A 25851-nucleotide genomic window follows, 5' to 3' on the forward strand; every position below is an offset into this window, starting at 1 on the left:
TTATTATTATTATTATTATTATTATTAGACATTAACTTGTGCTGTGTTGCTTACAGTTACTAAGACAGTGTGCACAGCTCAGATTAGGGTCTATGAATTGTCCTGTATTAACTCCCCTTGCCTTGCCACCAGACCATTTTTTCAGATTAATACCATCCTACTTCCCATATGATTAATAGCTGAATGGTAAAACTGGTATTAACGTCAATAACATCATTACCCATGTTTTTTTAAAAAAAATATTATTATGTAATTGAATGCTAGAAATCCATAATTTAACCAAGCCTGATAGAAAATATTTTTTTGTATCTTTATAATTCGATATAAAATAATGGGGTGAAAAGTAACCACGCCAAAAATGTATGAAAATCCAGAATTATTAAGGGAAAAAAGTCACAAGCGGCTGCAGGCGGAACTACGGTGCGGGCGGCAAACAGGAGGGAAATTTAAACGTCAGGACAAACAGCTGAAGTGAGCCGCAGACACAACGTTACACTAAACTGATGTCAAAATGTCCAGTTAGACTGGAAGCGGCGTATATATCAAGTAATCCATGACTGCTTTCGAAAGCAGTAGCGATAGCAAAGCATCGTTGTTCGCCGCACCATGGAGACTTACACGGACCAGGTAACATTCTCCTGCGAGTCGGTTAGCACCGCTAGCATTAGCCGCTAATGTGGCTAACGCTAGCTCGGGAAGTGTTTACGTCTAACTGTTTTGTCTCTCGGTTTGTACAAGACAGGAGCAAGATTAACAAGTGGCATTTTGATTTTGCAAACAAGTCGGTTGTCCTTTTTTGCTCGCTAGCTAATGTTTGCAAAGCTGGGGTGTTTGCCGTAGGTTAGCTTTGTTTTCAGAATCAGATAAACATAGCAACTGAATTTAGTGGGTCAGGCGCAGTTGCTCAAATTCTCAAGAGAAGAATACGTTATGAGCGTAAGTGAAATGATAAGAAACAGCAGAAGACATGTAAAAATATATGCATAAGGACGTTTGTGCATAATGTGTAAATATCTGCATTAATCCTACTTGTGCAATAATCCTGCAAAAATATTGCAACAATAAATACAGAAATAAGAAATTGAGTTAAGTGCACCTGTATACACTACATATACACACAGCAGCACAGCACGCTTGTTTTTTGTTTGTTGTTTTACACTGTGATACTAACCTTACATGTTTGGCTACTGACTTTATTTGTCAAACAATTGCTTTCCCTTCCGACCTGCAGATTTTAGACTCACCGTCTAAGAACAGCTACATAGGGAGCTACTACCAGCCTCCAGACCGGATTCTGTCTGTACCAAAAGTTAAAGAGACGCCTGTGCCTCCTCCATTGAGCTTGAACCTGCAGGGCATCAGTCCTCAGGTGTCTCGGGCCACACCGACTGTCGATAGCAAAGGTATGGATTGGCACATGTTTCACTGCGCTCTCCAAAAAGACTGCCTCAATAATGTCTGTGTTAAAGCCAGCTGTTGCTTGTAGTCATTATGCATGTTTGTTTTTCTTGTTCAATTTCTTCTCAGCTGTCATTGATGCACTGAGGACCCTCCAGGAGAAGATCAAGCGGTTGGAGTTGGAGAGGAAGCAAGCAGAGTTGACTTTCCAGCAGTACTCGCAGGGGACTCGTAAGTCTGAGCAGCACACTGCATCAGCCAGCGCGCACAGCCAAGCACCAGTCAACCTGCCTGAGAGAGAGAGCACCGGCAGGAAAGGTGAAGGATGGAGGGGCCTATAAAAGAGAGATGGTTTTTCTGGGAGCCTGAGCCATACAAGTATTTCTTAACAAAAGTCTAGACTCAAAAGTCAAATCTGTATGTTGTGGGTAGGTGTTTTTAATTAGTGTACCTGTGCTTGTGTCAATAGAGCTTGGCTCACAGCTGCAGTCCGCAGAAGCTCGATGTCGGGTCCTTGAGAAGCAGCTGGACTATATGAAGAAGATGGTGGAAAACGCTGAGAAGGAGAAGAATGCTCTGACCGAGAAACAGGTAGCCTGAAATGGCACATTCTAGCCAAACTGTAAGACTGGAATTTATCATAAATATCATCTTTAAAATGATCTTAAACCATATCCTGACTGAACCCTGACTGAAGATTATGTCCTTATGCCTGACCTTAAATAAGTCATTTATTTTGTGATTTTTATTGGCTTAAAAATTAAAATTTTGCAACCTTGCTATCATTAAAAGAAAAAACACCCATACAGTCTTCCTCTGTCTTTTGGCTCCCAAATCAGGCTTCACTTCAGAATGAGAAGCCAGCAAGCAGCACAAGCAACCATACTCAGAAACTGGCGAAACTGGAAAAGGAATGTCTTAAATTGAGCAAAACCCAAACTCTGGCAGAGGTAACTCTCAGTTTTTCCAGTGTATTTTTTTAGTCAGCTAATAGTCACTTGCTGAGAGCTGAATATCACAAAGTTTTCTATTTCATAGTGTTAATATTATATATGAATTATACTCCTTCAGATGAAACTTGCAGCTCTGGAGCAGAAGCTATTGAAAGAAGAACATGAGCGTAAACTTGTGCAGGAGAAAGCAGATGAGGTCAGTCCAAGTCCACACACACTTGTGAACACACAACATTTTTGAATCAGCAATGAAATGAAAAAATTAGTTGCACCTTGTTGTTAACAATAAATACCCGCAAAGTAAATTTGTGTTTTCTTGTGGTGGCCTTTTATTTGTTGCTTCATGGCACACCAGTTGGCTTAAATTAGACTACCAGCTAACAATGCCTCCTCATCACAGATTTTTGAACAATCCCCCTTGCTTCCTCTGTCATATAAAATCAATGTTAATTTTTAAATTGCAAGGTCGGCAACATTCAAAAATTTTAAGTCACATTGGAGACAAAATCATCCTCTTTGTTCTTCCTCCTCCAATTTTTGCACTTTGTGGGTTTTAGCCGCCACTCCTTCAGTAACGCTGGCTGATAAAGGTGTTGGAAGAAGCCAGTGGTTATATACTGTACAATACAATCCAGTTCCATGGAGCCATTTTCCCAACTGCAATGCTTCTGGTCCAACCCCACCACTGGTGAACCCCTGCATACCCGTGTTATGTCACACCCGACGTCCTATATCATCTAGAGATAGTGCTGTTTCCTTGTGACCGTGCTGTTACTGTCATGTTTACAGCTACAGAGGGAGTTGGACTTAAACCTTCAACTGTGTCCACCAGCTACTGAGGAGACCAAACCAAGGAGGAAAACTAAAACTACCCCCAAGGTGCGTTGCTCACCACTCACAGCCAATTACTTGCTTGCATTTAGTTGATAAAGGGGATTGTTTGGATGTAGTAGTGGTAACAGCCATCTTTTATTTTTAGAGAGCTTCTAGACAGAGTGAACCAGCATCACCAAGCTGCTTGAAGGGCAAACGAATGCCGTTTGTCGCAGGAACGGTAAGTCAGTGCTGAAGCTCTGAACCATGTGTGTTTGAACGACTGAGCTGTTTCTCTCCTGTTTTGCCGGTGCTTTCTCTCATCTTCCTCTTTCTCCCGCAGTCGACGAGCCCCAGCCATTCAGTCCATGCCAACGTCCAGGCTATCCTTCACATGATGAAGCACCACCAGCCCCAGCTGTGTGAGCGAATGCACTCTCTGCAAACTAGATCCAGCTGTGGAGCTAAGAGAAACCTCCGCAGGGACTTGTCTTCATCCTCCATCACTCCTCATGAGCCTGTGCAGGCGGCCCCGTCGCTGGGCTCTCTGTCTGACCTGCTGCTGGCTCTGCAGGACGAGCTGGGACAGATGAGCTTGTGAGTAAGCGACTGTTCCCTGAGAGCTTGTGCATGACATGGATACAATATGTAAATAATGCAGTGGAGGGACTGAAGTTTTGTTTTGGTAGCCTCTTGGTTTCAAAGCTGCAGTAACTGAAACTGCAAAAGCGAGGACTGTTTTTAGAATCAGCTGACAATAAATAAGGACATAATCAATCAGCGAGTCCCTACATGCACTGGGAGGCGGATTGACCATGAGAACCATGTGGACCAAAAAATTTTATTATATGCACATTCTGCATTTTTCGTCAGTTGAATCTCAACGGACCTCACTTAATTCAGCCTTGGGCAATTTTGATTATTGCAGCTTTTCAGATTTAGTTTTTAAATTTAATTATTATTATTATTAGTTTAACTGCCTTACATTTACTAAGGAACTGTTTTGCTGCTTTTGTGTTTCTGATCACATCCATACATCAACCCACTGTGCACATATTGAGCCGTGTATGCATGTTTGTTTTATCAGTGAACACCAGGAGCTGGTGCGACAGATAGATGCGACACATGATCGGGGGCTCAGGGACGACCTGGAGAGGGAACTGGAGGGATTGGTCAACAAAATGGAGGAGAAGGGAGCTCAGATCCTTAAGCTCCGCAAACACCAGAAGGCGGTATGCAAACTACTACTCAATACCATCCTCGTGTTTGGTAATAAGTGTGCACATCTCAAGACTGATGGGTTTTCTACTTTCTACCTTTTCCTTTCCTCCCACAGGTCCTCAAACTGACCCAGCAAGCAGGAAGCAATGAGCTGAAAGCTAAGAAGGCGAATGGAAACAGGCCGCCTGTCCCGTCCCCCATTAAAGCTCAGCAGCACGGACGCAAGGGCGGCGCAACTCACAACCTGCAGCTTCTCAGAGAGACCCAGAGGTTTCGCAACAGTCTGAAACAAGATGACCTTTCCTGGGAAACATGAGGAGCTCTGAAAGACCCTTCTCTGTGTGCAGGCTTTGATCCCGGTGCTGGTTGTTTGACAAAACACTCTCTATGGTTCCTTTCAGCCTGAACCAGCTATTTTTCCTTTGCTTCCAAACGAGGAGAAGAGGGAATGAAACAGGGTTTGTTTTATGCAGGTCTTAATCATGCAGCCTGCTGAGCACTGGGTGAATGATTTACAGAAATAAAAGCAACAGTGCCTCTCAGTTGGAAATGGCTGTTTATTTTGAACTATGACCTTAACCAGGCTGATCAGTGAAGATGTTTTGAAAGTGATTGTGACTCACTAAGTATATTTATTATTGTCTCAGATGAAATTCAGCTGTTTCTCAAGTCATTGATTCTGTTTGTAACATTAAAAATTTAAATAAAGCATTTTTAAAACGATTGTTTTTGTTTGTTTCCACTAAGACAAAAGCAGGTCATCTTTAAGTGTTTGTTGGAGTCTTGGCTTCATGCCTTTGACCACTAGATGGCAGTGCTCAGCTTTTATGTGTTTATTGTTGTGGAGGCCTTAAGCCCTGACTTGTAAATGTGATATGGCTGTGTGGGAACTAATATAAGTAATGATGTTTGCAGGGCCAAGCTTTCTTTCTTCAACAGTTTATGCTAAAGTCAGGGCAAGTATTTTGTGTGACTTGTTTGTGAATTTGCTGAAAACCAGCTGAACAGCTGAGTAAATTCAGTCCTGACCGCAGGTTGAAAGGAAGTGGTTTTTATTGCAGTACACATGACTTGGAGTACCACTTTTTGCCTCACAGGATCTGGCTTTTTCACATACCCAAACAAACTGTTTTCTTGAATCGGGTCATGACGGCCATTACAAATTTTAATTGTAGGCTGAGGGATGACAGGACACATTTTTAGCATTGCTGAGCAGTGTAGGCCTATGTATGTATGTGTGTGTGTTTATATGATCTAGCTACCTTTTATGGGATGAAGGATCAGTTATGCAAAGTGCGGCTTCATAACATTCCAGCATTATCTCGTCCTCTCTGATCCCTTAGTCAACAAACAAATTTTCTCTCATCAGGTGGCATTATGGCACACAAGCACCATATGTGACCTTTGTATGACCCAAGCTAACCTCAGTCACTCCTTAGGCCCAAAATAACAGTCAGCATCCAACTCCACAGAGGTTTTGGGATCAGATCATGTTGAAAAGACAGGCTGAAGACGGTGCAGTCGATCTCGAGCTGCACTACAACACAATGTTCTGAGTCATGGGAGCAGAAAACAGTTGACAGTTATTGTTCCTCCCTGCAGTCAGCTTTTCAGACGAGATTGTCAAGCTTACGTTGGTATTCTCGGCATGATTCAGAGCACTGCATGATTTACCAGAGAAAGAGAGTGAAGTGAGCTGGTGTACGAGAGAGAGAGCGAGAGAGAGGCTAAATCCATGGCTTTGTTTCCTTGTTTTCCAGTATTAGATTACCCGGCAAGGCTGGACCAAGCAATCAGGTTAGCTGTGGCGAGTCAAGACCTCCTCCACCTCCACACATAGCCCTCTTCACCTCCTGTCCAGCCCATGCTGCTCTCTCTCACTATGTATGGCACCGAACAGCAGTGGTGTTCAGTATGTAGGAGGGCCGGATGATGTCTGAGTCTATGCCAGGCATTTTGCTGTGGGTGTGTGAAAGTCCTCCCTGCCATCAGCCCCCTGATCTGCCATCCAAGATTTGTCTGGGCTACAGTGTGGCATTCACACAGGAGCAGGCACCAAACTGTCTCTGTTCTGTTGTTGTTGCTCAGAGGTGGAAGTAACTGATTATATTTGCTCATGTTACTGTAATTGAGTAGCTTTTTTGTACTTACTGGTAATTTGTTGAGTATTTTTTGAATGAGTATACTTTTTACTTGACTATTGTACTGAGATTGTACTGTATTGAGATTGTACTCCACTACATATTCAATCATATCCATTACAGAGTCCAAATGATCTGCTGATGTAATAGACGAATCTGGCTCTGCTTTGTTGGTTCTTCTTTTTGTCATTTCCAGATTTCCAATAAAAGGTGCACAATGGTAAATTGCAGGCGGTCAATAGAAGCAAGGACCGTTTAGATTCACCGGGTGAAAATGTGTCATAAGCGTGGAAAGAAGGAGGATGATATCATTGACGATAAGAATGATGTAGACTCAACATTATTCCACATTTGCCAACTGAGTCTACATAGTACTTACATCAGTTTTGCGTAATGCACCTTTAAAAGAATGTAGTTTGAACAACTCAGCCTTTTATAACTGCATGTAAAAGATCACACCCAACACAATTACTGTTTTAAAGAAGAAACTCGGTAGTTGGCACATTTGAAATGAGCTACTTTTTAACATTTAAGTCGATTTTCACCGCAGTACTTCTACTTATGTAAAATATCAGCACAGTAATGGTACTTCTACTTGAGTAGCAATTTATACTCTTTCCATCACTGTTGTTGTTACTGTTTTTGTATTGTCATCTGTTGAGGAAATAATTCAAAGTTGAGGTGTTGCTGCTCCCACTTTATGAGCTGTAACGTGTTGACCTACCCTGCTTTAATAAAAACATTTCATTCTGTCAGCATCACATTGCCTTGGATCTTTTTGTCCATGCTTTCCATCATGACATATCACCCTTCTAAAGAGCATTTGGACATTTTTTATGTATCTCCCTAATTCAAAAGTTATTTTATTGAGTGTGAGAAGGAGTTCATAGATCACTGACAAGTAGTTTAAGAGTGAGACCTTCCATGGTCTCCATAGAGCAACATGTGGTTTGCAATCTCTGTCCGCCACAGCAGAGATATGAAGTGCAGGGCTGCAGATTGTTTTTAATGGAAAGATGGAAGAGGGGGAAAAAAAGTGTTTGTGGCTGTCCAAAAACACTGTGTTACCCCAGAATCCTCCTCTGCTTCTGGGAAACCGTGCCAGCTGTGAACTCTGAACCACTGGCAGAATGAGACTCAGCACAAACACGAAATGCACACAATTCACTCCAGAATGTACTTCCATGCAATCAGCTGCACGTCGAAGGCCTATCTTTGTTGAGTGAGCGAGTGTGCACGCTCAAAAACACACTCCTCCACACAAACACACTTCCTTTGGAGCTATCGCATTTTGCTACATAAGCAGGACCTTGCTGTGACCTTGGAAACTGACCATGTATCCTGTTAAGAGTACAATACTGTGAACATTTTGTGTTTGTGTGTATGTGTGTTTGTGTGCATGTGTGGAAAAAGTAAAAAAGTAAGAAAGGTGGACTGTTACATAAAGGAGGAAGTTCCTTTCGTGTTGGTGTACTTTGTCCAGATATGACTGTACTGGTGCGTGATCACATGATGGCAAATCATCCTAATCATCAGTGTTTGCATAGAGCTGCAGTAACGTTTCGGCCTGTTTCCTTCTTGATGTCCTGTTGTGTGCAATCACTAAAGAGAGGAAATGATATCAGCAAAGCACAGCAAGTGACATGCACAGTAAATGTCATCCCTGATGAGCAGCAGTTTGTAAGTGAAAGACAAACTCCACCACAGTTTAATATGTTAAAACAGAGTATGTTGATTAAAGTCAGAAAAAGATGATTGTAAGGCCAATTTTTATGTTTTGACCAAAAGAGGGCACTACTGTCTACAATGAGTGCTGGCTAACTTTCCCTAAGGTCAGAGCACACAGGAGGGCATCAACAATAAGCTGTGTCAGGGACCCTGCAGAGTGCATACCCCTTATTACTGATGCTAACTTAGCTGCAGCAGCCTAGGTTTGAATCCAGCTCGGCCCTTTGCTGCACATCATCCCATCTTTCCTGTCTCTCTCTGCTGTGCCTATATAATAAAGCTGAAATGGCCAAAAAAAAAAAAAAAAAAATCTTTAAAAGAACATTAGCCTGTGCCTACACCTGCCATGGACATTATTGCTTTTTCCAATGGGCCCATTAAATTTTATACCAACATACTCATATAATAACAAGAGCTCAGAGCAGGCAAATCTGACCAACATGGCTCTCTGGTCACACTTTAAGATTAAATTACAGGTTCACTGCAAAAAAAAAAAAAAAAAAAAAAAAAAAAAATCTCCAAAACAAGTCTTTTAGTCTCACATTCAGGCTTATAGTTTGTAAATAGTTTGTCATTAAACAAGTGAAACAATCTGGCAGCGGGATGAGAATCCTTTGTTTCCAATGCTGATCAACTTGCTTACAGTTTTCTTGAATCATCGTGATGTTCATTCTTGTCCTGAAGCAAGTGAAACAGCATTGGAAACAAGTGGGATTATCACAGCCCACTGGCATTTTCTTTCAAAATAATATTTTCAAGACTAAATTATTTGTTAAAGTTGATTTTTTTTGCAGTGTACTGATGAAGACCATAGTCCATAAATGAGTGTATCGTGTTTATTCAGACTGCAGATTTTGTATCATAGAAGCGGACTGAGTGCCCTTGTGAACATAAAGCATTTGAAGATATGATTGCAGCTTACATGAGAACAATTTGTTTCAGTGCTTGATTGAGCCGTGATTTGATGTTAATTTCACTGTCACAGAGAGAGCTTGTTCAGATAACATTAACTGCACACACAGGGTTAGACAAAGTGAAACATGAACCTGATAGCTGTAGTTGTCCAGGCAACTGGCCTTTCAACAGTAACCATGGGGATGGAGCCTTACACTGAGACCTGGCTGCATATCATTGCCCCAGACGGGATTTGTCATGTAAATTACAAGCTGCACACAAGCTGATCCTGATGTCAACTGAAACAGGTAAACACAATGACTTGTTTAACAATTTTCAAACTTTATTGGTTTAACATTGTCAAACTAAAGGGAACACTGGAAAAACAAGGCAAAAACAAGATTTCAGAGGGGGAAAAAAATGACACAAAACAAGCAAAAGACATTATGGGAGGCATTGTGGCACCTGCAAATGTGTCTACATTTTACTGTGTGATTGTGTGTGTGTGTGTGAGTGAGTGTGAGAGTGTGTGTTTCAAAGTGGGGTGAAAGCAAAGCCAAAGATCCCACCAATAAGACTGATGGCTGAACACAACAGGGAAATGTTATGGCAATATGTGCACATGGTATTAAAGCAACAAGGCAAAGAAGGGAATCAAAAGCTTCTCAGTTGCCACTCTTGGAATAACACACTGCGAGACCGAAAGCTGAGCCATACGAGAACACAAGAACAGGCAAAACTGGATTTCAAATTTTGATGTCTACTTGACAGAAAAAAATAAGCGACCATGCGGAGGTCACAGTCGATTCAAGAATGGAAAATTATGACCAAAATTACAGTTCAAGTCATCATGCAAATGTTGGCATTATGGAGAAACTGTTGAAGTAGAGACTACTTGAAGTCTGTGGCTGTGGTTTAAAACACTGATTAACAAGTTAAGGCTGTGTGTGACAAAACAGACATTTAAGCAGAATACAACACAGATAACCACTTTACAGGGGTCTGAAAGTGCTGAGTCCTTTTAATATTTGATAGGTGTGGCATATAGTGATTTGACAAACTATAACTCTCTATGGATATTTAACTGAATAAGGCACTTTTCCTAAAGAGGTGCAGGAACTGACTTAGTAACTTGTAGTATAAGCTGCAAAGAGAGAGAGAGAGAGAGAGAGAGAGAGAGAGAGAGAGAGAACAATGGGCAGCTGTCGGTATCTATGGATACTGGAGGTGTTTTTCTGATACACCACTATGCCTACACACAAAGCTGTGTTTTGAAGGAATGCAGCTTCCATTTCCAAAAGAGTAAACACTCCAACTGGCATCAGTGGATAACTGCTCAACAGCTTCAACCTAGAACTGAGTTTCTTCTCTCTGAGTGAAGGCGAAGGGAGTCCACATGCTGAGACTGAGCTAATGGGTGCAGCTAAGGCAAAAATTCTGTAGCCTACTCACCATAGTTGGGTCTTTGGGCTGTAGCCTAATGCCACCAGGTGACTGTAATTTTGAGTCTTTGAAAGGCGTGTTAATGGTGATCAAGAAGAAACATTAAATCAGAGGTTATGCAGGTCACAAAAAGTCACATGTGCACTTGTAAATTACATACTGTTTGTGGTCATAAGAAACGACAGAGTGATTATTTGTCCATTATCTGGTAAATATTCAAGATCGACTTTTTCATACAAGCATCGGATTTATTTTTTTGGCTGAAACATGGAACTGTCCAGAAAGGCAAAAAAGTTACAAAACAAAGCTCTGTCAGTGCAATGCTCAATTTTCCATGCCAAAATCGAGGACTTTGGCTTAATGCACACTGTTTCAAGGCATTCATTCTGCTAGCATATGGGTTAAGAACAAATCAAGTGGTTTTTCATGTGTCTAAATCCTTAAGAGCATACGCAAAGGGGGGAAAAGAAGTCACAACTCCAAGCATCCAGCATGCAATAATGCAAAAAAGCAAACAGAACAGTTAAAAAAAAAGAGTCTTGACACTGACAAGCTGCTTGCAAGCAAAAGCTATCAATAAACACTCCTTCATTTTGCTTTTACGAGTTGAAACATAGAAGGTAAATGAAAGACAGGACATGTCTATGTACAAGTGGGACAAAAATCACACAGTTAGCAGCAAGCTAATTAGAGAACTTGACATGAGCTCTGACATGGCCACCTAGTTGTTTGCACATTCACCATCTCTCGTTTATACTGCAAAAATCAGAAAAAAAAAAAAAAAAAAAAAAATCAAAAGCCCAATGCTCATTTGATCAAGCCAGCATTCAAAAAGCCTAAAACTGTTTGCCTCAATCCTACCTCTCCATACTTGAGTCTTTGAAATAAAGCTGAATTAATATCTTCGCCTTTCCTCTTAAAATGTTTATTCACACTAGATCGCCATAGAGCTAGAAGACCAAAGGTTTCATGCATTGAAAACAGTCCTCTGATTTTAAGAGAAACTTCAATCAGATGTTAATAATCAACAAGTTTTGGGTCACGGAGGCCTCCCGAGTGACAACTATGTCTACTGTATTTTTCAACAAAAGGCTCTTCAGTCCAGCTGGGATAGTAGGTTTCTTACTGTTCACTAATATCAGCACCGCGATACTGCTTATTCCATGAGTCAGCAAACACACTAACAACAACACTCGGGCCTCAGCCAGGAGGAAAAGACTCATCATCCTCCATTTCCCCTCTCTTAAAGTCATATTCGACATTTAACATTGAAGGCACTTCACTGCTATCATTGTCCACATCAAGAAGGTGCATGCCATATTCCTTATCTCCTTACTCTATATTTTACACAATATTTAAACGAATGAATTATTCATATTTACCATATATACTACAATCTTTCATCTTGACCCCGTGGACTCCCTCTGACTGCTTTGGTCAGAGCGGGGCTGACGGGGCAGCTCAAGTTTAGCAATCCGACTGGGTAAGTTTTTAAGTCGGTAAAAAAGAGAAATAACTGGGAAGCTGTGGTTAAGGGTTGGGGAATGATAAATGATTTATTGCATTGAGCTTCTCCATTGGCAGATGGTGAGTGTGCCATATTAAACTACTGGTGCTGGCTCAAATAATTACCCAGATAAGTCAATAGCAGAAAAAGGCACAGCACCACTAAATGCCAACAGAGTCACACCCATCAAAATGGACCTTTAACCAGAGAGATGGCTATTTTTTTTAGCCTGACGTTACATGATTGAGCGCTGCCTTTATTCCCTTGTGACTTTTCACTTCATCTAGAAACACAGCTAAGTAGATTAACATGATGCTGCTGCATGGGGGTGAGCATTTCAGCCCACGAGGTCAACAGAGACTAAAAGCAATGCATCATCACCGTCATTGCATTAAATAATGGGATGGAACTCAAACAGTGTTTCCAAGGCAAGACAAAACAGGAGTAGGTGTTTCCAACTTGCTGCTGTACTACCCCAAAACCGCGTCAAAAAGCTCCTTTTAGTACATGACAGGCTCTTTACCTAACAGGTGACACACTTAAATGAGGAAGTGATAATGTGGATAACATGAACTCCCTCAAGTCTACACTAAAAAATGTTTGACACAGAATGACTAACTGCATGATGGGGGTGGGAGCAGCTATAAGATGGTGTAATCCTCAATGCTTCAGGCTTAAATGCAGAGCCATTGAGGATTCTTTTAGTTGCACTTGTTGATGCAAAGTCAATATCATACATACAGGCATGTGTTGGTGGCTACATAGACTACAACTGCAGCACTAGAGCAGGCCTAAACCACAAGTGGCACAACATCAAAGATCAAGGAACCCTGCTTGAAAACACTGTTTGAGGCAGTCATGATGAATGTGTGCTGAGTGGGGAGTTTTCTCAGATGGTTCTGGTTGGTGGGTGGAGAGGACAAGTGTTGTAATCCAAGGGGTCTGAGAGATATGGCTGCTTCAAAGGGTGTGGTAGTTGCGGTCCTTGGACTTGCAGAATTTGTAGAGGAAGAAAATGACGGCCTGTAGACCCAGCACCAGCACTATTCCACCGATGAAGCTTGCGGCGTCAAAAGTTGAGTCCTTGTGCGGAGCGCTAGTGGGGGCCACCGGTGAGATGCTTGTGGCGGTTCCATCTGAGGTGGAGGATGGGGTAAGGAACAATCAAAAATTTAAATATTCAACCCCATGCAGATTTTAGGGAAAAGGGTATCAGAGGCTCATACTACCACAATCTCAGATAGATTTTACCACTTACTTGAAGGGGAAGCTGTGGTGCCAGGAGTAGAGATGGAAGTATTTCCAGTGGCGCTAGTGACTGGAGTAACTGTTGAGTTGTCTGTAGTTCAGTCACAGCAGAAACACATCCATTACCACCAGCCATTACTTCTCTAAACTATAAGTCTATGTTAAAGGAACAGGCCACCAAAAAACAAAAAACAAAAAGATATTTTCCCACTTAACCATTGTGCAATCTAACCATCCAGATAGTTACCTCCACCAAGGGTGTTGGACAGAGCATATATTTGCCTCACTCTGTTTGTTTGTGAGGATATCTCCAAAAAGCCAGATTTTCATGAAACTTAGACGAAAGATTGGTCATGGGCCAAGGAAGAACTGATTAACTTTTGATGCCAATTTGCCAATGATTGGGAAGTATCTTTTGTGTTTTGGGCTAATTGTTCCCAAATCACAATAAATCTATTCAATTCCATTATTTCAATTCCCATTTTGCAGAATGGACTGGACTACACAGACTTCGACAGGTGTAGCAGAAGCTTTCAGCGGCTGGTTACCTGTTGTGGGCTCGGCGGTGCTGCCGTTAATGGTGCTGCTGGTTGTGACAGGGGGGGGTGTGTGTGTAGAAGAAGCAGTTGTGGGAGAAGAGGGGGCTGTTGAAGCGGGATGCACAGTTGGAGCCTGGGTCGGGTTTGTTACGGGATTAGCTACAGAGGAAACCAACACCAGGACAGGATGTGAGAGGGAAAGAAAAAGATGCCACCCAGGTTGAGAAATTAACTTTTTAAAATGTGAACATTACCAGCCAGTGACAGATAAATGTTCAAATTCACCAGCCACTTAATAGTAAATTATTATTTTGTATCCTTGGTTGTACCAACCAAGTTCATAGTTTACCATCAATTGGCTGGTGGCTGGTGCTAATTTCCCACCCTGGAGCCACCATAACACCATTACATCCATAAAACACATATTGCTGCCTCACCATTTCCCCTTGGGCAGGTGAAAATAATAGCCTACACCTGCCCAAGGCTTTTGGATGCAAATGGATAGAGAAACCATTAAGGAGAGAGGATAAAAAATTGGTGATGGACCAAGAGTGCTGAGGACCCATCACACAACACCATAAAGCATAGCCAGGCCCAAAGAGAATCTGCAGAATGTGTCTTTTCTCACATATGGATAAATATGGAAACCGACTTATAATGCTTCCTTTTTGTTCTAAAATGTACTTCCATCATTTACAAATGTAAAACCAATGGTTTTGCACATACCAAATCAAATTCTGTTTGGGCCATCAATAAACATTGTTTTTAATTTTATACTTCTGAATGTTAAAGCCTCTGTGGAGTGGTGCTATCATCCTTACCTGAGCAGCTGGCAATGCTGCAGGAGCTGTTTACCGCCATATCAGTCGCATTGAAACAGGAGAAATTTGCTGGAAGTACAAAAATATCATGAATAATGTTAATGACTAAATCTACCAGAACATTTCAACAAGATTCAAGATTTCATCATGCCTTAAGTGAAAAGGGAATATCGCTAAATTTCTGCTCTGAATTTATCACTGATTCCTGAGGCACTTCATTTGGAGCTGACAGCACAGACAATTACGTAAGAGCTCATTTTCTTGTTCAGACCTCATAGCACCAACATTAAATACAGCTCATTAAAGTGTAGATTAGGAGCACAAATATGCACCAATAATAATTCTGTGTCGATAAATTTACTCTCCCATTGACTTTCTGGCAAGCAGATTCAGATACTCCCTCAAGACAAATACTGACTACAGTCATTGTCTCTGGTCTCTGGTATTACACAGGACATTTTTGTTCGCAAATATCAATTAGACTATCCATACATACACACAACCATCAACCCAGACCCACCCACACATGTACACAAACATACACACACTATTATTGTGTGAATACAAATTGTTCACAGTGGAGAAAATTGCTTCCTTTCAAGAGTGTCTTGTCTTCTACAGAACAGCCTGTCTGGAACTGGCAAACATTCAGGGTCTTGCTCAAGGACACATCAGCAGGCGGTGGCTTGCTCTCAGACAGTCTTCCTTCTTCCTGCAGCTTCTAATCAATGGCTATTAGACCACTGTACCCTGTCTCGTTCTTAGGTCAGGTGATAATTTTGAGTTTCTCTGGGGTGAATATGCTCATAGAAGCACCAGCAAACCTAAAGAGCCGACCCCAAAATCAGTACTTTCACTGTTCAGTGCCAAGCATGGAGGCTATCGATCCCAAGTTTTTGCTATGACCTGGCCAGAGACTGAATACAAATCTCCCAATTTCATGGCAGACAAGACACTTTAATTGAATGTGTTAAATCAAATTCTACTCCTTCTATGATTAATCATTGAATAGAAGCCAAAAACCAATTTTATTCCTTGGCTTTTAACTTTTCTTAACTAATTTTCATCTTTTATCTAGTTACATTGTCATTTTTATTTCAGAGCCTTTTACCCCTGCTATAACCTCAATTTTCATCTTGATCTGTTTGTACTGCCTGTATATAAAATGATAACAGCCACCTTATCCACCTGATTTATTTTGTCTGTGTATTTTGTTGTGTTTGTGAAACACTTTGGTGCAAAATCTTTGTTTGCTGGCCTTTGAAAAAGAACAATCATGATCACTGTGTTTATACTTTTATTCTCCTTTTGTAACCAACTGACCTGAAAGTGCTGCTTCTGTGTGTAGATGTGGAGGTGCTGCTTATTTCACTGAGCCAAATATCCGAAAGCAGGTATAGTCTTTTATCTTAAGTGTATATTATCCAACCCAAATGAGGCTCAGGTGCAGAGTAGTCAAAGCTCACAGCAATAATAATGAGTCAACAAATAAGGCCTTCTCCAGCCATGTAAAGTTTGTCTGACTATATATACACCATGTCTTTTGTATACATACCATGTCTTTTATTTTATAGTATAAAACAAAGTTTAGTATAAAGACATATGCATTTTCAGTAAGACAGTGTGCTGAATTTGCTCACAAGCCTAGGAATACTGCAAACTGACTGAAAAAGAACAAAATTTAATTTCACCATAATTAATTTTACATGACTGAGTCCTTACTTTTTCTGGGGGTGTTACCTGGAACACTCATGATAAGACTTGATTATTTTAAGCTAGGCATGTCTGAGAAGCTTAACCTGTTGTGTACTACACACATATTGACATAAATTCTTACTACTGTTAACTGGAGAGCGGCACGCTTTGTTTGTCTGCAGGAGGAGCCCAGGAAGCTGCAACAGGCAGTCTTCAACTCCTGTGACATTAAGAAGAAGGCCCCACAGCCAGCAAAACCCTGTCCACCCAGGTCTCACAGAAAAACGCTACAAGTTCTGAATCTCCAGTTGCAGAGGGTCCAGATGACCCTCCTGGAGTAGCACACTACAATACACCCACAGCCAGCAAAACCCAGTCCACCCAGGTCTCACAGAAAAGCTCTACTAGTTCTGAATCTCCAGTTGCAGAGGGTCCAGATAACCCTCCTGGAGTAGCACATCAAGATCAGCAGCACCCGGGTCGGGGGAATGCCTGCTCTACACAATGTCTCAGCTAGCCTATAGCTCCATCTGCAATTTGCTAATAATAAAAAAAAAAAAAACTCCAGAGCAGCACACTGTTGAACTCAAGAACTTTGAGGTGGAGAGAGATGCCAGTCACTGTGACACCGAGGAGCTGAAAGACATGATCCTCAAAGATAGGGCCTTGGGCAGCCAAACTGCACAAAAATGCAAAGCAGTCATCCAGGACCTGTAGCTTCAACTAAGACAGGACATCACTGAAGAGGAACACTCTCTTGAAAATGAAGTGTGAGGAAACACTACACAAGGAGAAAGAGTGGACCTGTAAGACAGAGGAGGAAAATCTGGCCTCCCAGCTGGCTTAGCAGGAGCAGGAGCCTGAACCAAGCTGAGGAGCAACTGGAGGGCTGTCTCCTCCAGTGGCAGGAGAAGAAATCCTGGGCTGAGATGCAGCGAGCTGAGAAGGACAGCAGTCACTAACTCAAACACACAGACCTACACACACTACAATACACCCATGTCCACCCCCAACCCCTACACTGACCTTCAGATCTCTCAAACCCTCTCCCTTCTATTTTATCTCAATAAAAACATCAACAATAATATCTCCAAAATAACATACTGCCTGGGCACCCTGGTAGCTAATGTGGTCGAACACATACCACTTGTTAAGGCTGAGGCTGATCGCAGTATCCTGGGTTCAAAAATATGAGACCAGGCCCCTCGCAGCATGTCATCCCCTCCCTTTCCCCTGCCTCTCCTGTCCCTCTCTTTGCTGCAATAATAACTCAACTCAACTTTATTTATATAGCACTTTAAAAACAACCACAGCTGAAACAAAGTGCTGTACATAAATGATAATAAAACAACAAAACAGTAAAAACAGTACAAAGAATAAAAACAATCAAACAAATTAAAACAGAGCAGTGTCTCATAATAACAATAATAGTGATGATGATAATAATAATGCACTTCCTGTTATTTTGATTGTCGAGTTGAACTTCAACTGCTGTCAAAAGTATTTATGAAACTAAACAGCAATGGTTTCAACATCTAGTTCACACGTTAAAGTCAAGGCCTGTGGGCCAGATCAGGGAGATAATTTCAGATTTTTTAACACTGGCCCAGTTTTCTATTGGCCACAGTGTGGGTACAACAAACAGCAACTTGAACTGCAATGCTCTGTGCTATCAACAACATGAAACACCTTCGCGCCTCCGCTTCTAACTAGCCAACGAAAAGTGGAAAACAGGTGTGTTCAAGACAGCAAGTGGTTGTTTTTGTAATCACAAGTCAACCTGTTTATACTCTGATGTTATATTTTGGCATATTTGACCAAATTGCTGATTTAACATGAAAATATCAGTTTATGTCTAGCTGGATTTGTGTGCAACTGATGTGTGTAAAAACATGTATGAGTGGAAGTTTCACCTCAGCAAAATATCAGTTATGTAGTTATTTCTGAAGGATTCAACGTAGGCTTGCAGATAAAATAAGCTATGCCAGAAACCAGTTTGGTTTTAGATATCCTTGTTTTCTTTTGTAGAAAGATATTTTTGGAGATGAATGATTCATGTCAAGTTCATATTTGTGCATGACTCAGTATTTTTACACAGGACATGTTTTGATCAAAAGAATGACCACTTTGGATTTGAAGAATGACCACTCAAAAGTGTTTGACAAATATAGACCCTGTTGGCCCTCAAATTGGTTGTGAATTTTTTTTTAATATGGTTCCTTTAGTGACTGAGCTTGACACCATGAGCTAGTTATGACTGATACCAGTATCGAATTGGGGGTTGGGGCAGACTCAATATCAGTATCCACTAGCCTCTCAAAAATATATATGTATGGGAGAGTCCCCTTTGAAGACTGTTGTTGTACTTTGTACTTACTGCAAAAAAGGCATAATAGAGAGAAAAGAACGGGCTTTTCCTGGTAGGTCAAAGTTCCTGCCTGTGGAATCAGGTACACTTGAGACTTTTGCGTCGGTTTGTGTCGGTCTCCAGCCTGCTGAGTCACAGGCTGCTCATCTAGGTGTATGCTTCCTTATTGTATGAGCCCATTACTAATTAACCATGCACAGCAACGGACTTAGCCCAAGCATAAAGTCTTGCCTGTCCCAATAAGTGAAGACACTCAGTGAACCTTTGAGTGCTCCATTTAGTAAAGAAGTTGTTTTATTACAGATTTAGCTCCCACGAGTCCTAGAAAGGACTGATTCATGCCACAAATTTAATTTATTTACTGGAGAAAGACAATTTTACTGACTGACAGAGATGGTAAACGGTAGTAAGATGAACCTCCAGAAGTTGAATAAACCCACTACAGGATGACAACTAATCTGTTTCAGTTAGTTTTTCAATGGAACAACTCAGCCTGTGACACAGCGAGGCACTAGCCATGAGTCAGGGCTGCTAACTGCATCATGTGACTAGGGATTCTTTCCACACCCAGTATCTTCATTTCACTGCTGTTGTTCAGCTGAAAATGTTGAATTTTGAGGTGTTTTCATCTTTAGTAAAGACATTAAAAAATCAGATATCTAAAAGCACTAGCTGTTCAAATAGGTACACAGAGGCATTCAATTAATCATGCACATTTGTTCGTCAGTTTCCTTGGTGGTATGTTAAATAAAAATAATTCACAAGGTGTTTTTGACCATGTGCAGGTGGACATTTTATATTCAGAACAAACCAAATTTTTAATAACATTTTTTTCCCCTTTTAATCTTGGCAGTTTGAATAGGCAGCTACTACTATTAAGTGGTGAAGTTTGCCCAGAGCTTTAAAGTGCCTACAACATTAAATACTTTGATTTTTGGATCAAACTTTGGAAATTGGTGGACAACATAACACATGCTGTAAAATACTAAGCAACGAGCTCAGAGCATAGCCAGCTTTGGCCTTGAAAACAGTTTCAAAGGAATGCTGTTGTGCAAGTCCTGAAGTGTGTGTTATAGACATTGGAGCACTGGCGTAAGAGAGGCTCCACTTCTCTGAGGGATGATAGAAGTGGAGGTGAACTTCCCAAAAAGCTTCAGTGTTGTTTAGATCTGGTGACTGGGGAGGCCACGCAAGGCGTTTTGCTTCATCTTGGTGTTCATAATACCACTCTTGAATTTGTACAGCAGTGGGTATGAGGGTATTATCATCTTGGAATAAGGGATCCTCATGAAGGAGCAGTGTCTGTACCATAAACTGCACCTGGTCCTGCAAAATATCAGCCTACTCCTCCGTCCTTGGTCATTAAACTAACATGCAGATCAGTCGTCAAACTTTATTCCTAAATGTTAAATAACGGCAGTTTTATGTGACTGCTGCACCTGCATTTTGGACACAGGGTACTTGATAACTACAGAATCGGGCTGGATGATATGATTGAAATCAATATGACAATGCTCAAGATTTTTTAAATATATATCATAATAAAACTCAAGTGTGCAGAACCACATATTAAATGTTTGTCCCACTGCACTGAATGGCAATGTTAGATAGGAAGCCAAAATATAAATTTTCAATTAAAATGCCTTTAAAATGTTTCATGACTAATTTTGTCTAATTTGTAGTTTTTAAATAAATAATTGCATGTTAACAGTTTAGACAGCAAAATTCTGTCACAATAGCCTAAAACCACCATATTTTCACAAGATTCTACTGAAAGATTATTAACGATAATGTTTTAATTATCCCCTTCTGTGTGAGTCTATTAGTTGCCTCATGATACTTTTCGAACCCACATGTCAAACTTTTTTTAAACCTCACAATTTAATGACTCACCGCCTTTGTAACTGTCATTTAACTGCTTCAAAACTTAAAAACATTACCATGCAGTGGTTCAATAATTTCTGCCACCCTCTGTATCTGTTATGTACATGAATGGAGAATATTTTCCCCTTGTCAGGAGGAAAGAGAGTTGTTATCTCACAGGCAGCTGTGAAAGGTAAAACTGGCTCTCACACTCACCAGAAAAATGGTGACATTATTACCCTGAGTTTAGTCCACTGCTAGCTCAAGTCAGGGGTGACAATGAAAACCTCAAGGGCCGAGCTAAGCACAGAACTGCCTTCAGGTTGAGAGCACTCAGCAAGCTTTGTCACAGACTGTGGCCTGCACTTAGAGGCGCTCTGGAGCTTGTGTGTACACGTGTAAAGCTCTGGAGCATTTAAATATGGGGCTGCAAGGAAATGTGCCTCTGACGCCAAATACTTGTTTACACAAAATCCCTAAACCAAAGATAAATCTGGTAATGACAGTGTGGCAGGCGTTAGCTCACTGCAGCAGTTCAGCTAGTCTGTACTTTAGCACAGCCATCTTCTCCAGCCGGAGCTGACCTTTCCGGTTTTTGCTGAGTTCATATGTAATAGGTGATCTGTTGTTGGGCTTGTGAGAAGAATTAGCTCTGGGACTACTCAGTGTGTGCGTGTGTGTACATGTGCGTGTGTGTGTCTGTGGTGAGCTGTAATGCAGGATACAGGCAGCACTGTTGTGGCTGTTTGTATCCTGTGTCGTGGGTTGGTTCTGAGTCGTTCGTTGGGGTGTGTGACAGCACTGAGGCGAGTGTTTGGGGTAGAGGAAGATTTGCCACATTCTCTGACAAGTACAGAACAAAATATACCAAACCCTCCCTAAACCTGACAACCTTGTAGGCAACAAAGTGAGTTATAAGCTTGTTTACACCAACATCAGGTGAGGACAGGACTGACTGATAATCAATCTTTGTCCGCAATAAAAACAAGACAATCTAGGCTAAAACTTTTATTGTGATGACTAAAATCCAGGTCAGAGGACACAACTTGATATACTTGTTTTTCCTCCTCTTTTTCCCCTAGGGAAAATTAGCCTGACTATGCAGTCTTTCCTGGCTTTCTGAGAAGGAGTTATGAAATTGTCACCTGGCCTGTCCTGTTAAACCTCTTGATCTTTTCGACTATTGTTGCAGGGCCAGTGCCTTTTCACACTGGGAGACAATACAGGAGAAGGGTGTGGGAATCTCATTTTCATCTTACTAACCTGACCTGGGAAGAATCAAAGCTTCCTGTGGGTGCAGCATTCCCTAAGGCCAACTGTCAGGGAAGTTGAAATACCTGAATTTACCCTCCTAATGGACAGTAAGATGATGTAGCAAGTTGTCTAAACGATATCTGATTTGCTGAGCCAAATGGAATAGATCTAATCAGTTGTGAAGTCAGCAGTATATTACATATATCCCTATATATCATCCTGATCATGACTGAAATGTAAAATGGGATCACAATATACCCATGTCCTCAACTACCCCACCCCCACCCTACCGACTCTAACATAAATTTAGATGAAGATAAAGCCCACAAGAAGCTAATCTCCTGTCTCATCTTCACCCTTGTTGCTCTCACATGCACCGTTATCACCTCCTTCCTTCTGTCCTCTAATTTGAGGATATTGCAGTGCAGGCTTCCTGCCATATTTCCCCTTGCTTCCTCTCCTGTCCATCTTCATCACGACTGGCAGAGGCACAGAAACCTGTGTGTGTGTGTGTGTGTGTATACACACTAAATTCAGGCAAACATTACAGTTAGGCCTTCTAATTCCAAGATTCAGGTTTAAACCTGAGATCTATCATAAGTCTCTACAGCCCCAAACAATTAGTGAGGAACACATCTGCAGTCCCAAATGAGCTATCACATAAAGTCAAATAAACATCTGATGGTGGGTGACAGACCTGTTAAGCCTTACAATATGCAATATTGAAGCAATATGCCCAGTGATCTCTGCCTTACCCATAAATTCTGTAACCTCAAATCCTGATACTGATAACATCAACAAGCAAACAATCAGCTCCTCCCTGAAAACCCTGGCAAAAGAGTGACCTACAAAGGTTTACAAAGTCTGCGTTGACACGGGAAACACTGTTGTTTAGCTGTGGCCATTCTCTTTTACGACTTGGTGCACTATTTCTACTGGTACCAAATGAGGCTGAAAAGCCAACACTGCAGCTTATTTCTCAATATCCGTTCTATGCTGCGTAAGTCAGCTAAATTTCTCATATTCAGAGTACTCATATTTAGCCAGATATTCCCATTAACATAATGAAATTACAGAACGGCACAATTTTCTTCCTCTGTTTCCCAGAGATATTGCAGTATGTGGGGACTGCGTCGGGAACAGAAAGGCAACAAAACTAAATACTAATTTAAACTCTGAAATACATGGGATTTAAATGTCCATAAGGCATAAAAAAACAACAAGAAACCTCCCTATTTATTTTCTAAAAGATCTAGGCTATCTGGTAGGGGAAAAAATCATGAAACAGAATTTAGGCCTATCTAGACCTGATAGTCAAAGGAGATGGTGCCAAGAACGTACTGCCTCAACAGCCTGATTGGATGCACAACAGTGGTGCTGCCAGAGTATTATGGTACTGTTTAGACTTATGGGAAACTGAAATGATGTCATTAAAAGACAGCATCCACGGCCATACATTCTCCTCATAGCCAAGAATCACATCTTTATCAGTTCAGCAGCCGGGGCAATTTAGGAAACACAAAGACCAACCTGTGCCTCTCTCCACAAACATACATCTGGAATAATACTCACATGATGTGCAATTCATCCACTGGCATTCACTGCTGTTTGTACATGCATCACATGTTGTCAGAAGGGCACAACCATCTGCAAAGGGAGAGCCAATCACATATAGTTTAGACTTGATGGTAGAGAAAAAATGTGAGATTGTAGCTGGCCCAAAGTTGGCACCAAGCAGGATTTTTATTTTTATTTATTTATTTATTTATTGGGGGCGGGGGGGTCTTAACATGTTTAACTTCTGGGCAGAAATGGTAGATTACCACAATGCAGTGAACTCGAGTGTGGCACACATCTGGCAGGCAAAAGCTGCTGTAATGTAAACCTATTACATAATACACTGTTCTTCTATTGCTCACCCAGAGCTGACAATTTGCATTAGCCAGATCAGTCAAGTTTCTACTCAGACAAATCAACTTAGTGCTGGCAGTCACATTTCAATTCATTTAATGTCATAACTCACGCAGCATAATAATAACAAATGGACATAAAAATGCAGTTACTTCATAAAGTATTTTATTGAACAGAAAAGACCAATCACTGTCTTAGGCTGCATTAAAACAATTTTTTAAAAACATTTTGATGCAACCTCTGCTTCGGTGTAAGTGTAACCGTGAAAACTGAGACCTCTGTTAAAAAAATTTGCAAAATAATATCAAATGGATGTAGAAAATTCAATGTATTTTAATGATCGGAACAGACCAATCACTGTCTGCGGCTAACCCTAACTCTAAATTGAAATCGCCAATATTGTTGCCTTTTGAGATATTAACATCATATTTATATGTAGGTAACGATATCGTTCAGCCTTAATGTAAACCTATTATATAATACACTATTCTCCCATTTCTCACTTACATCTGACAACTTGCATTAGCCGGATCAGTGTTGTTTCTGCTCGGACGATTCAACTCAATGCTGGCCGTCGCATATCAATTCATCTCATGTAACAATTACGGGAATTAACATGCAGTATATTTAATTTCAGTGCACATTTAGCTTGCTAGTAACAGGCTACGGCGTTAGCTGGCGTTTGGCAACTTCACCGCCGCTGGCCAACGTGGAAATAAAACAAGCCAACCTGCCAACCAGGAAGGATTTTTTCTTGCCTCAAATCAGGAATGGGATGACTGACAACCTCCGAGCTAAGCAGCGACACGTCTAACGAACATTATACTGTCGGAGAAATAGCAAATAAACACGGATTTAAAGACATTTAACGAGCTAACAGGAGCGCCTAAAGCGAGCTAGGGAAGGACGGTTGGTTGTAGCTACGTTAGCCGCTAGCTGTTAGCATGAGACAAACTTACCTGCGTCTGTTGCTGCTGATACACCGAGCAAAGCCGCGACTAAAGTGAAAAACGCAACTTTGAAATACATGGTTGTTGTTGATGTTGTTGTTGAGTTATTGCTCTGCCTGTTCGCTGTTCGACCTGGAAACCGTATCGGCTTACAAAAGGAAAAAAAGCGAGAACCGAGAATTTGACTTCTAAGGGTTTGGGTTTCCTCCCCGTCTTGCGTTGTTGCTGCTGCTGCTGTTGCTTTGCTCGCGAGCTCGCCAGTTGCCACTTCCTACTTGACAGGTCATGTGGCTTTTTTTTTTTTTTTTTTTTTTTTACTGGGAGGGGTGGGAAGAAAATCAAATGTCGTTGTCAGTTCCCGCTTCCATGAAAAAGGGAAAGAGGGAGTCATAATTTATCATCCATAAAACCGTTAGTGCTCGATTCCTATTGGCTGAGCCGCGTTGAGGTGTTCCTGGTAATGATACACCTGTGACGCAGAACCAGGTCGTTTAAATGTTAATAAACTACATGTTACCCCATCACAAACACACTGAGCTTACTGTGGTCAGCCGAAACTAATGTAAAAACTACAACTAGGTGTGAAAAATAAAATAAATAAATAAATAAAATAAAATAGTAAAAAAAAACTGTAGTGATATTGTGTACTAACAAAACTAACTAAAATAATAATAATAATAATAATAATAATAATAAATACATATACAGAAAGTGGCTTTAGTTTCAGTCTTTGTCAAGTTGGTCAAATTTGTCAACATGAGCATAAGGGAACGTTTTTGCTGATGTTTACTGAGACTGAGAAATTTACATGACCATGAGTTAGCTGCCTTCACAAAGTGGTGCGTTTGTATTATAATACCTATTCTGAACTTGTTAAATTTTGCCCCTGACCAACACCTCCCACATTATAATAACAAAAAAACTAAAACTCATGCTGAAACGAATAAAAAGTAAACTAAAACTAAACATTTTTAAACAGTAAAAACTAAACTGAAATGAGCAAATCCGCTCTGGAAACTAACTGAATTGAAAAAAAAAAAATTTAAAAATGAATAAAAAAAAAAAATGAAAGAAAAACTCTGCACCACACATCGGCTTAGCGAC

At 40.9% G+C, this 25851-nt stretch overlaps 2 protein-coding genes across 4 annotated transcripts; one reads left to right on the top strand and one right to left on the bottom strand.

The window, feature by feature from the left end:
* Positions 1-414: 414 nt before the first annotated feature.
* cep57l1 (centrosomal protein 57, like 1) lies at positions 415-5108 on the top strand. 2 transcript variants are annotated; one of them, XM_030047898.1, is made up of 11 exons: positions 415-627; positions 1232-1403; positions 1528-1716; positions 1868-1989; positions 2238-2348; positions 2470-2547; positions 3141-3230; positions 3331-3405; positions 3508-3761; positions 4252-4396; positions 4501-5108. In XM_030047898.1, exons 1-11 carry the CDS (start codon positions 607-609, stop codon positions 4699-4701), a joined length of 1458 nt encoding a protein of 485 aa, XP_029903758.1. In that variant the 5' UTR covers positions 415-606; the 3' UTR covers positions 4702-5108. The 2 variants fall into 2 exon arrangements, with proteins under 2 accessions (XP_029903758.1, XP_029903759.1); XM_030047899.1 differs by having other exon boundaries at positions 1528-1629.
* A 4361-nt stretch (positions 5109-9469) lies between these two features.
* cd164 (CD164 molecule, sialomucin) lies at positions 9470-25090 on the bottom strand. Of its 2 annotated transcripts, XM_030046847.1 has the most exons (6): positions 24757-25090; positions 23459-23533; positions 14707-14775; positions 13895-14044; positions 13357-13437; positions 9470-13234 (listed from the first exon to the last, which is right to left on the bottom strand). In XM_030046847.1, exons 1-6 carry the CDS (start codon positions 24824-24826, stop codon positions 13059-13061), a joined length of 621 nt encoding a protein of 206 aa, XP_029902707.1. In that variant the 5' UTR covers positions 24827-25090; the 3' UTR covers positions 9470-13058. The 2 variants fall into 2 exon arrangements, with proteins under 2 accessions (XP_029902707.1, XP_029902709.1); XM_030046849.1 differs by lacking the exon at positions 13895-14044 and having other exon boundaries at positions 24757-25083.
* Between the last annotated feature and the right edge of the window lie 761 nt (positions 25091-25851).

This window comes from Myripristis murdjan, chromosome 24 (genome assembly GCF_902150065.1).
Source record: "Myripristis murdjan chromosome 24, fMyrMur1.1, whole genome shotgun sequence".
Lineage (NCBI taxonomy): Eukaryota > Metazoa > Chordata > Actinopteri > Holocentriformes > Holocentridae > Myripristis > Myripristis murdjan.